This window comes from Parasteatoda tepidariorum, chromosome 5 (genome assembly GCF_043381705.1).
Source record: "Parasteatoda tepidariorum isolate YZ-2023 chromosome 5, CAS_Ptep_4.0, whole genome shotgun sequence".
Taxonomy (NCBI): Eukaryota; Metazoa; Arthropoda; class Arachnida; order Araneae; family Theridiidae; genus Parasteatoda; species Parasteatoda tepidariorum.
Window position 1 is genome coordinate 86,902,072 of NC_092208.1, and position 12,853 is coordinate 86,914,924.

Consider the following 12,853-nt stretch of genomic DNA (forward strand, 5'->3'; position numbering starts at 1 on the left):
AAACATGAAAATAATAATAGAAAAAAAAATTATAAGAACTACATTTCCAAAATAAATTAAACGAAGGAAAATTTTACTAAACTTTTTCGTTTAGCAAAATGTTAAATAGTTTACCCAACGTTTTCGAATTGACAAAAAATTGGCTTTTTTTAAATTTACATACAGTCTACTTGGAAAACTTTTAAATCTAAAATTTTTTTATTTGTTATTTTCATTTTTTCCGTTTTTACAATTCTGTTTATAAGTTGTCGAAATTTCGCTTGGAAAAAAATTTTGATACACTATTTAGGAAATATTGGTAAATTGTTTTGACATTAAACACAAAGCTTTAGATGAAATTTGAGCACTTTTCCTACTAAGAAAGTGATCAAAATTTCAATTGACGATAAAATTGCCACATTAATTCTGATTGTAGCGTTCTGAAATTATTAAAACTCAGATTGTCATTTGGCACTATGCTCCAGTTAATCTTGCTCATCGGGTTATAATACTGAAAGAAAAGCTTTTTAGTGTTACTACCTGACCTATACTAATTAAAAGGTAGTCAGAAACGCCTAAGAAAGATGCGTCAGAATAATTATTTACTTAAAAGGAGTTTCTATGAATAGAAATAGTACTATTCCGGAAAACTTTCACTATTAAAATTCAAAAGATGCAACTATTTTCTTTTTATATCCGTCGTTGAACAATCGACCCAATTTTGGGATTACGACTACTAATGTTCAACTTCGTAGCCTTGTAATTTTGAATCAATCCAAAAGACAAGGAAACTCGTGGACCAGTAACCTCAGAGGTATTGATTTGTTATGGGAACATGGAGGACTTTGAAACTCGACAGATTTAACGTGCATTAGTCACCATCTACTACACGAGGAGTCTTCGGCCAGCGGGGATCGAACCCTAGAACTCTTGGGCATGGGCCCAGTACCCTACCAACCAGGTTATCCCGGCCTCAACTAGTTTTGATTCATAAAATTTTCCAAAACAAATGCATTGGTTGGAAAGTCAGTTTCTATAGAAATATAGAAAAAAAAGTATTCCCATAGCTACCCGCTGAAAGAAAAGGTGTTCATGAAGGTTATGGAACCACACCAACGACTTGACGCACAGGCCACCTTTACAACAACTACGTTACCACCACCCTACAAACAAGCTAGTACCCAACGATCTGAAGCAGAGTGGAATTCAAGCCGCCACAGAAGATTGAGCTCCAGTCCGGATCTGTCCATTTTATTGCCGCCATCAGATTCGGAACTACATAGTTGTCAACTCTTTCGGTTTTCCATGAAGATTTTAATTTCGTATTTAGAGTGGTACCGAAACTCATACACGCACGTATCTATAAAATCCGCGTGAATAAATCGGATGCAGCGAAAATGGTTAAACGAAATTATCAGATCTTCTTCAATATGTTTCTTTCTAACAGGCCTTAATTAAGCTTTCACTTCCANTAACCCTGGATGTATTCTTTGTGATGTCTTTCTCTGAATTGTTCTATCTGTATTTTCTATAAGCCAAAATAGAGCACACAAGTCAGCAAATTTATGTAATTTCAATAAAATAAAATAATAAAGTTGTCAACTCTTTCGGTTTTCCATGAAGATTTTAATTTCGTATTTAAAGTGGTACCGAAACTCATACACGCACGTATCTATGAAATCCGCGTGAATAAATCGAATGCAGCGAAAATGGCCCAACGAAATTATCAGATCTTCTTCAATATGTTTCTTTCTAACAGGCCTTAATTAAGCTTTCACTTCCATGAAGTGAAGCACTGTCCTGCAAATTGTGAAGGTAACATCTCGTGAATTTTCAATCGCACGGTGGAAAAGGACTGAGCAAAATTTATTCTGGTTTACGGATTATAAATTTTGATTTAAGTTTGTTTTTTAAGGCCTTGGAATAGTCTGCTCAACTTTTTTCTTGCTCAAATTTCAGATATTTGTTAATCATTTAAAAAGTGCTTTCCACGTAGCATTTTTGAATTTCTGCTTTCAGTTTTTGTGGGGTTTTTTTGTACCGAACTCATTCCTGTGGTATGAATAAATATAAAGTTTTATAAAAATTAAACGTTAAAATCGTTGATATTTTTAAAGAAATTTCCACAAAAGGGTTAAAACTAGTTACAAGAGTTAATAGATGCGTGCAGACATTTTTTTGAGATGTCTATACGTGTTTTGTCATTTTATTTAAGTCTGTTATTATATATGAACTTAGAAGATATATAACAGGTTGGGAGGTGATTTTCTTCAATGAGAATTTCAGTGCGCACGCAAGGGGACGCTAAGCCATGGGAGAAACCCTTCATGGCAAATTCTCTTTTATCTCCATACGTTATTTAAAAACTTCGAAAGATGTAGTTTCAAAATCTGAAATTTTTTTTATCAAAAAATCAAAATGTTGACAAATTTTGAGAGGATTACGCTGTGGAAAAAATCTTCACTAATTTGTTTGGCAGCTAGGTACTTTATTAACGTCGCACTAGAACTTCACAATTGAGCTATTGGCGACTGTCTGGATCATCCAAGAGGATCTGGATCATCAAGATCATCCGAAGACATGCCATTGCAATTTTGATCCTCTGAAAGAGGGGATCGCTCCCCTGCTTTGCTAGCCCGACGAACTGCGTGTGAAGTCGAGCACTTTACGGTAGAACAGTTTAACGAAGACCGATACAGCGCTCACTCAGTCCCTGTGCAGGCTGATGTGGTCACCTACCCGCTTACTGACTGTAGTCAGTGATGCTTGACTTCGGTGTTCTACTGAGATCAGTCCACTGCGAGACCTAATTTGTTTGCATTTTGAAAGTAGTTTCTCAACATATAAACTTTATGGCTCACTCTAGGTAATTTTCTTTAAACTCTAAATTTTGTTGGTAGGGCACTGGGCTCATGTTCAAGAGTTCGTGGGTACGATCCCCGCTGGCTGAAGACTCCCCTTGTAGTAAATGGTGACTGATGCACATTAAATCTGTCGAGTCGCAAAGTTCTCCATGCTCCTATAACAAATCAATACCTCTGGGTGAACAGATCCAGAGGTTTCCTTGTCTTCTGGATTGGATCAAAATGACAAGGCTATGGAGTTGAACATTGGTAGTCGTAAACCCAAAATTTGGTCGGCTGTTCAACGAAGCATATATATATATATACAGTCAAACTTCGCTATAGTGAACACGGTTTATAGTGAACTCCCGGATATAGTGAACGAAATGTTCGGTCCCGTGCCTAGCTATACACGGATAATGTTATTTTTTGTGGATATAGTGAACCAAAAAAGTGAGGAAGTTGGATATAGTGAACTTTTTTCTGTCTTCGACAGATTTTTAAAAAAATTTTTTTTAATTATTTCGAAATTTCTATTTCAAATTAAATACATAGACCGATTTTCAAAACCATCTATAGAGGGGAATGTAACGATAAGCATTTTTTCTTGTTTGCTTTTTTTATCTCACCTTCCCATCCCTAAACAAACTAAGCAGATGTTTCCAACTCAGGCAGACGATGCACCTGTAAGGTGTCAGCGGGATCAATATGCATTTTTTTCAGAGGGAATGAGTAATTATTCATTATTGGTCAAAGAGTTGGGCACTAATATGTGTTGATATGGCCCGCATTTCAACTCCTTTTTGCTCTCAGTTCAGTTAAAATAAATCCTGCAAACAAGTGTCTCAAATTTAACTATGGTTAGCAGTGAACGTAAAACGTTCACCATTGATGATAAAATGGGCATAATCAGAAAAATTGAAAATGGATGCAGTCAAGCTGATATTTGCACGGAATATAAACTATCCAAATCTGCAGTTTGTAACATATGTAAAAATAGACAGTTAATAATTTCTGCTCATGAAAAAAAATTTAGATGGTGGAAAAAAGTTGAGAAAAGCAGATCACAAGGATAATGAAGAAACATTGCTGAAGTGGTTCACCAATCGAAGAAGCCGCAATCTTCCAGTATCTGGCAAATGTCGATGAATTTGCTAAGCGATTTTACGAAACTACTTTTATGTGCTCGAATGGAAGGTGAGACTGGTTTAAAAAGCTGAATAACAGAAATTCAGGAAAAATTATCTGAGAGTCGGGAAGTGTTTCCATATCTAATGAGGAGGATTGCTCATCAGCTAAAGATTACTAATTTTTTTGTACGCAAGACGAAGAGTAATGAAAAATAACACATTATTTGCTACTACATAATATTTTTCAGTCATTTATTTGAATAATGTGTAATAAAAGGGAGGAGTGAAGGAACCATTAGTTAAATTGACTGCGTAACGGATATAGTGAACTCTCGGTTATAGTGAACCGAAATTTCGGTCCCTTGATGGTTCACTATAGCGGGGTTTGACTGTATATATATAACTCCACATTTTAATACACCAATCAAGAAAATTTTTTTAAGGGACCAGAATTTGAGATGAAAAGTTTGTCCCACAATAATAGACCTCTCATTAAATAGCTCACATAAAATAAGGCTGCTATTTTTTTTTTAAAGCTAGTAAAAGGATAGCAAATTTATTAAATAAAATTATTCTGAAGAATTTTTTTACATATTTATTTCATTTTTGAAACTACAGTTTGATATAAAAATGTTCAATGTGATTACAATTGATACATAATTGATAAAATGAGTTTGATACAAAAATGGTTATATGCAATATTCCAAAGAATTTTTCTTCTTTTAAATGGAAAATTTATTTAAAAATGCACTGAATGAGAGATTATCATAGAAATACATTGTTTCAAAATTTACAAAATAGCAAATAAAAATGAGGATTAGTTTAAAAAAATTACACTGAATGAGAAATTAAAAGAGAAAGACAATGTTTAAAAATATACTAAATGATAAATGGAGTAAAACAATGGGAAACTAAGTTGTTTATTGTTACCAAATATCAAAATAAGTCACAAAAAGTGCGTCAACAAATGGCATTGATCACAGAGAAAAACTATAAAACTATGTTTTTTGCTGCATGTGAGCTCACTCCGACAGAAATATTTGTACAGGCGGCCACAATCATTGTCATTAGACAGCAGTTATATTGTAAATTTAGGAATGAATTTGGTGCAAAGAAATTCTCTAGCAATAACACAACTCACTTATTCTACATTACACTATTTCTTTCCTTGATTAATTTTTTGAATCCTCAACAATTTTTGAGACAATTGGTGATTCACATTTTCTTGCTTATTATAAACATATATAATGTTCAAATTTTCAAAGTCACTTAACAAGAAAAATCATACATAATGCTGATTTTTCAAATTTACTTAACATGCTTTCTGCTATGTTCTTTAATTATGATTAAGAAATAATCTATTATAAGTATTTAAATCACACTGAATCTTGATAAAAATAAAATTCAGTTCAATGTTTAATAATTATACATAGCCATTTAAAATATCATAATTTAATTTAAATAGAATAAAAATTGTAGTAATCGGTATTAGCTGAGTCTTAAATATTTGCTTGTCATGTCAATTATTTAAATGAAAGCCAGTTTTGTTTTTAAGAAAATAGTTTTGTTTAGTATAAGTTCAAGAATAAGTAAAATCAATTTTAAATGAATACTTTTAGAAACCAAGGGAAAATATTAAGAGTGAAAGGGCAAATAATACGAAACATAAGTTAATAATGTAAAACACATATCCTTCAAAAAATTGCTGAGAATTTTAAAAAAAATTATGAATGCACACATAATCAAATACAAAAGAAGTTTTTATAAAAAATAAAATGTAGAATGATAATTAAAGAAAATTAAGTAGAGAAATATATATCAATCTATATATATATATATATTGAAAGTCTGCTGATATGAAATTTTGAACCAAATTATTTTTTGAAAATTAAAAGAACCTTAAAATGAATCATAAAAAACACTATATAAAAACTAAAAAATATATGTGAATAATACAATTAGATTACATAAAACGCATGATGCACGCTGATTTTGAAAAATAAAAGATTTTTATAAAAATGTGATATAAGAAACATTAATAAACAAATGTGAGATTCTTAAATGACATGAATACTCAATCCCTTGACTTTCATAAAATTTTAGTGCTCTAAAAAGTTGACATATTCACCAATATACATACATATATATATATATATATATATATATATANATTTGAAATCTAAAATGTCAACATTTCTAACATTAATGTCTGATATTTTCAATGAAATAAATTAGATTATTTATTTTAGTTTTATTAATTCAGTTCATTTGTTTTCTTACACCAACTAAATAACAAATATAATGAAATAATTTTTTCTCTCAACATTTTTAAGATAAAAACTCTCCTATGTTGTTACAATTTTTAACAATAAGGGGCCTCATTTCTGGACTTTCTCCAAGAAAAAAAATTGTATTGCACACAAAAATATATTTCTCAAGTTGAACTGATTATACAGTAAAACCTCAATGAACCAAGTCTTTTTCGCATGAATACATCTGCTAAAATTTATTTTGAAGGGTTTTCTTTTTCTTTGTTGAGACACAAGAGTAGACCTTTCTTATCCAAGAATTTCATATATTGGTCTTCAGATAATTATGGTCATTCATAATGAACAATAAACTAACAAAAAGTTATTTTTCTTGGTTCCAGTAGCAATTAATAGATTCAATAAAAGTAAGTTTTTCTCTTTGTCAAAATTGAAACTAGTTTTGTTAACGTTATACCTTTTCTCAAGCATTTCAATGTAAGATTCTGGTCTTGTGAACTACATGCATATATCCAGTCTATTCCTTTGTAGGTTTGGTTGGTCATGACCTTTCAGGAATAATGTTTTGCTTTTAACATTAAAAAAAATGTTTTCGATCGGATAAAAGAAAGAAAAAAATATTTAAATCATTTGACTGTCTCAAGAAATGTCTTTCTTTTAAAAATAACCCCAAAATTTCATTTAGTTAAAAAGTAAAAAAATACATGCAGGCAAGAAACAAAGACTAACATTATTGGTTCCATCCTATGTCATGGTAAGAATTAAACTACTACAGTTTAGCTGCCCGACTACAGCAGGGAAACAGATGAAGAAGAAATAGTTACTGTTATTGAGAAAGCAAGTAAAATTTGCTTTAACAAGTAGCTCTTACTGCTTCAGTTCTAAATTTGATTCCTTTCTGAATAGAAGACATTACTTTGAAAACTATTGAATATGTTCTACATCCTGTTTCTGACTCTGTGTGTGTTCCTGACCAGATGAATTTCCTGTAAGAACTGCCCCCAACTTTTTTGTATTCATTTTAGCAACAACCATCTTCTATAATGGAAAAACGTGCAGTTCTCTTAGAAGAAGGGGGCAATAGTTGGAAAGTGGCATAAAAATTTCCCTTGATAGGCAAAACGAATAGAGGGTTTTTTAGATTTGTATTATCAGTGCATAGAATGAGAATGCTATGTTCATGATTGGTATTATATGTATTTTATTCAATTAATCTACAAGAATGAAGGTTAATTGTTTGGACAGGAGTCTCTCAAGCTACAAAGATTTTAAAAGAGTAGCACGGAGCTGTAGTGGCTCAGGAGATTGAGCGTTCGCTTTCCAATGAGGTGAACAGGGTTTGAATCCATGCGATGGCTGGTCGATGGGAATTCCGCACTCGACTTGCACCGACCACAGTGCTGAAGTAAAACATCCTCAATGGCAGACAGATTATGGGTTAGAGTCCCCTTGTCATCGGGCTAACCGTGGGTGGTTTTCCTCGTCATGTAACGCAAATGCAGGTTAGTTCCATCGAGGAAAGCATGTGGCTAGGGCCATGACAATTATATTTTGTATTTCAGAAATTATTTATTAAATGTCCTTATATTACTTTCTCCTCTGTATCTAAAAGCTTTTATTTTTGTTCGGAATTTCCAACAACTTAGAGTTTATCTAACTTCCTGATTTAATCACGAGATTTTCGCAATTATCCTTTGCTCACTATAAACGAACTGGACCGTTATTTAGATGATTAAGGTTTTACTGTATTTAATTTTTTTAGAATGTAATTTTGTGATTCATAATTAGCTTTTACAACAAATCAGTACAAGTCCCTTCTCCACCCTACAGTTATATCAACCACCAATACTATCTATTTTTCATACATCACATGTTTACATGCTCTTCAACAGGACTCTCTCTTATTTCTAACAGTAATACATCCTCTTTATTACCTTATATACACTCTAAGATCTCAACACAGTGTCCAAGCCTAGCTTTAAAAATAAAAATTTTCCATGTACAAAATTTTTAGAAAAGTGTGAACCATATAGTTCAATGCGTCTAAGAAAAACAATGAGAGAAGATAAATATACAAAATTATGATATGAAACTTCCTCCTTCAGAATTGGGCTCATCACTTGAAAAAGACTTCTTCAGCTGTGTGGCGTGTCATCCTCTACAAAATCTCTCGCTTCCTCTTGGGTGACAGCTTCTATGTGACTCACCTAATAGGGGTAAACAATATTCATTCCATGTCCATACCAAAGACAATTTGGTACAATAAAATTCTTTAACACTTGCTTACATACTAAAGCTTTCTTACTTACATGAATGGTTCATAACAACTCCCACTTGTTTTATTAAAATAATATGAGCACAGATGTTTTTTATACTAAATTATGTTTAAAAATACAGTAGGGAACCGATTATCCGGAACAATCGGGACCATCGCTATTCCGTATAACTGATTTTTCCGGTTTTTTGAATCGCTACAAAAAGCCGTTTGTTTATTGTTAAACCCAACAAAAAAAATTTATTTTTGGAAATAATCTTAAAAAGAAGAAAAAACGATGAAGGAATACACTAATGATTATTTCCAAAATGATGATAAGGTAAACATCTTTCAAAAAAGAAAAAAAATCCTAAAATCTTACGAGGAAAAAAATTAATTTTTTTTAAAAATGGCGAGAAAATGTATCGAATTTTGTTCCAGTTTTCTGATTTCCGGATAACGGGTTCTGTACTGTAGGTTGTAATAAACCAATATTTGACCAAAACAATTTATTCAAATATTCTCAAATGTAAAAACAATTTAATGAAATATAGATCCTACTTCAACTTCCTATCTATTCATATTTCCCCCCAAAATTTATATATANGTTTAAGTTGCCTTCCCTTCCTCCTACCTTGTCAAACAAAGATTCAGTGCTGTGACGGATCTAGTCACAAAAAGATTTGCGTCTTTATCTAACTAAAAATATTGAACCGAATGTTAAGAAACTAGCTCTGAACCATCAAACACAATCATTCCACTAACATGGCTATTTGATTGTTTCGTTGATAATAATTTTTAGAGTAAAAAAATTATTTTTGTGTGTTTTTTTATTATCTAATTAAGAATAAATTACTCTTTTCAACTATAGACTTCTTTGTTGTATTTTTTTCAATACTGTATTTATTTTGTTTACAACAAATAGAATGCGATTATCTGCCGGAAGAAAAATATCGAGTTAATGTGCACATTATTTTTTTTAAAAGAACGAAGCAAATTTTACTCCTAAAAAATTGCTTAAAAATGTTGCCTCTTATAATTCAGCACCTCCCCTCCACCCCTTTGCTTAAAATAACTAAATTTTTACAAAGGGGGGTGTTGAAATTTTTTTTGCTTCTTAGGGGGACGGCAACGTTAAAAAGGTTGAGAATCTATGGTCTAGAGATTCACTTCTAAAATGACCCTCTAATCTAGAAATACCTTTAATTCCTTTGTTAGACCTAATGAGCATGCTCATGTAATCGATAAACAAAAGAAAAGTTGCTCTGTGCATGTGCATTTAGACTTCTAACGAGGGAATTAACAATTCCTCTGATCACTTACCGCCTGACAATTCCTCTGATCATGTTAATGGAAAAACCCTTTCAGATTTCTATGCAGAAACCTAAATCATTGGCTTGATTGTGGAATTGGCAAACATCATATTTTATTCATTTAAAAAAAGCAGTACTCTCGGATAAATTGATATTCTAGGTAACTTGACCTTTGTTTATTTAAATTATTTCATAAAAGAAAGAAATTATTTCATAAAAGAAATACTAGGTAACTATTATTAACCTAGTATTTCGTTTATTACTGTATAATGTAATCCTAGTATTTGTAATCCTAGTAACTACTAATTCATTGTGCAATTTATATAGATGCTTGTAATAAATAAGAGAAAATTATATTTTTATTTATTTAGAAGCTACGGGTTAGTTTCAAAGGAGGATGGGTACATTGTTGGACAAGTCGTCCTCGGGGACGGGTAAAATTTCTGAAATTTTTCGAGCCCTGGCATGTATACTTTGAATTTCATTACACGAAAATATCATAGTTTATTTTTAAATTGCAATAAACTACTTAAAATAAATGCTACTAAAAATAAGAAAAATGTTACCAAAATAAGGTACCAGAAAACAAGAAATTGTTTTAAAAAAATTAAGCACTTTTCAAAATATATCCATAGTTGAAGCTGGGACCAAACACAGATTCTGTGAGTCAAAATTTATTCCGGAGTTGTTCGTTAAGACACAAAAAGTGTAACTTTCATGTATTTTAAAAGTTATCTGAAAAAAGTATTTTACCTTTTTGATTTAAAAAATATTACTTTTCATAAATATAGTTAGTTTACAGATTCAAACTGTTTTATTCCTGCATATTTTTATAATGCATCTAAAAATTTAATGTTTATTGGCTTTTATTATTAGAGTTGTAGTAAGCTTCATTGCGAGAAAAAAATTGTAAAATACTTTAAATGTACCAAAACAATTTTTTGTTGGCTTCTTTAATAAAACAATAAATTTAAAAACATAACGTTTTTGTAAAGAGTTTCAACCGAGCCCTTGCACAATCGTCCATATCTTCCTTTTCCTTCCTTTGTTAGAACTAAGATTTAGTGAAATTATGGAAAATTTAATTAATTGCATCCTTGCATTAGAAAGTACTAGTGAAAAAAAAACTAACCTGAAACCCCCTTCCGGTACATAGCATCAAGTGCTTGATCAATTTCATCAAAAAGATAAAATGGAGCTGGATCACATTTTTGAATAGCAAATATTAAGGCAAGAGCGACCAAAGATTTCTGTCCACCAGACAGCTGTTGCATTTCTTTCATTTCACCCGATCTACCAGTGAATGATACCTAAAAAAGAGAAGTTTTAGAGTATATCAAAGTGTCAAAAAAGTTGAGCCCATGATAAAGCAGAGGTAAACCAAGCCTTTACCTTACGAAATTTTGATTCAAGTTAAGCTTTATAATAAATCAAAATATTTTTTAATTATCATAGTTCAAAATCATAATCTTTACTTGTAATAGTTATTAATTCTTCGATACACAAATTGTCAATATAGGCATTAGAATTAAAGTAAAAAAATTGCTAAATTTTGTTTCATCCTCGTAAGTTAAAATTTTATGTAAGTTTTTTAGGGATATATATATTATTTTAATATTTTGCTCACCATGCCCATCAAGGTTGTGCAATTTTAGAGAGGGGGCATCTACTCAACACCTGCACTAGCATTGAAAATTTATGTAATTTTCATTAATACAAACGTTATTTAAAAATAATTATATCTAAAAAAGTTTCCATTATTGGTTGCTTAAAAGGAGAATAAGATATTTCATCAATTACACTTTCTAAAGGATCAGGAGTTTTGAATGTGGTCTCACATATTTGGCTGATTTTCTACAAATTTCTTAAAGCTGGTCTTGTAGATTTCAATATAAATAACAGTTTTACCTTTACAGTTCCATTGATAGTTGCACAAAACAACAAAGTTAATCGCTTCTTACTCCTTTTCTTTTTCTATGACATGCATCTTTTATATGCATGGTTTTGCCAATAATGGATATAAAAAATAATCCAGTTTCATCAGCATTAAACAAATCTTTCTCATCGTTATCTTTTAGCATTAAGCTTGCTGTTTTTCTAAATTCTGCACTAACTTTCTCATTAATGCTAACACTTTCACCACATACCTTCAAAAATGTAATTTTGTTAAATCAGAATTATTTGTTCTGAAATGTAATGTTTTCAACTAACTATCAATACCTTTGAAATTTAAATAACCTAATTTTTTTTTTCTTCAAAAGAATCAGCTTTTCCTTCAATTACAAGTTCATTGATGAGAATAGTTTGAGTTCTACATTGCGCAAACAACCTTATTAGATAATTTTTCATTTCTGGAAATTCTGCTTTCTATGATAACCTAAACCACCATTTAACTTCTCAAGAAAAATTGCTCTATTTATTTTTTTTTTAGAATTGCAGATAATATGCTACTCATAATCCCACACTCTTTTGCAATTTCCACTTTCTTTCTCAAACCTTTCCCCAACTCATCAATAATTTGCTTCTTCAATATTAAGCATATTTAATTTTCATTTGTTAGGCATTTTAAACAGATGACTCGCTAAAGAGCACAATTTCTCAAAATCTTAATTTGATATAAAGATGATTTCAAATTTTTTCAAGGGTCGTACAAGATAGCTAGAATGGGAAATGGCGCAGATGTATTTGTCATCTCTTGTTGCAATAGTTAGGATCATAAGAAATTCTACATTTTTAAAGACACCATGGAAGAATTCCTTTCAGCCAGTCCATTCATGCTCACCCGTTTCATACCTGTCCATGTCTTCATTATCTATTTCGTTAAAGCCATGACAGCCCCTTTACAACCTCCCAGAATAAAAATCATTAGAAATATCTATTGTAGTTATCTGAAGACTGATAAAGAAACAACAAACAAGAGTCTTTGACTCCCCCTTTTGGGGATCAATAAAAATTTGGCAATAAAAATAACAATAAAAAAGATCATACTTATGTAAGGTTTTGTTTGCAAATTAGTGAATAGTTATTCCATTTTTTAAAAATTTCTATTTGTGAAAAATATTTATTG

The 12,853-nt window shown here is 31.1% G+C and overlaps 1 protein-coding gene across 2 annotated transcripts in view; it reads right to left on the minus strand.

The window, feature by feature from the left end:
• Positions 1–10,846: 10,846 nt before the first annotated feature.
• Positions 10,847–12,853, minus strand: part of LOC107450469 (structural maintenance of chromosomes protein 3) — a 59,770-nt gene continuing 57,763 nt past the window's right edge. The window contains exon 29 of one of the 2 annotated variants that reach the window (XM_043044453.2): positions 10,847–11,096. In XM_043044453.2, the coding sequence (XP_042900387.1) occupies positions 10,914–11,096 (183 nt within the window). In that variant the 3' untranslated portion in view covers positions 10,847–10,913. The remainder of the gene's footprint in view (positions 11,097–12,853) is intronic. The other variant, XM_071180748.1, reaches the window with a different exon arrangement.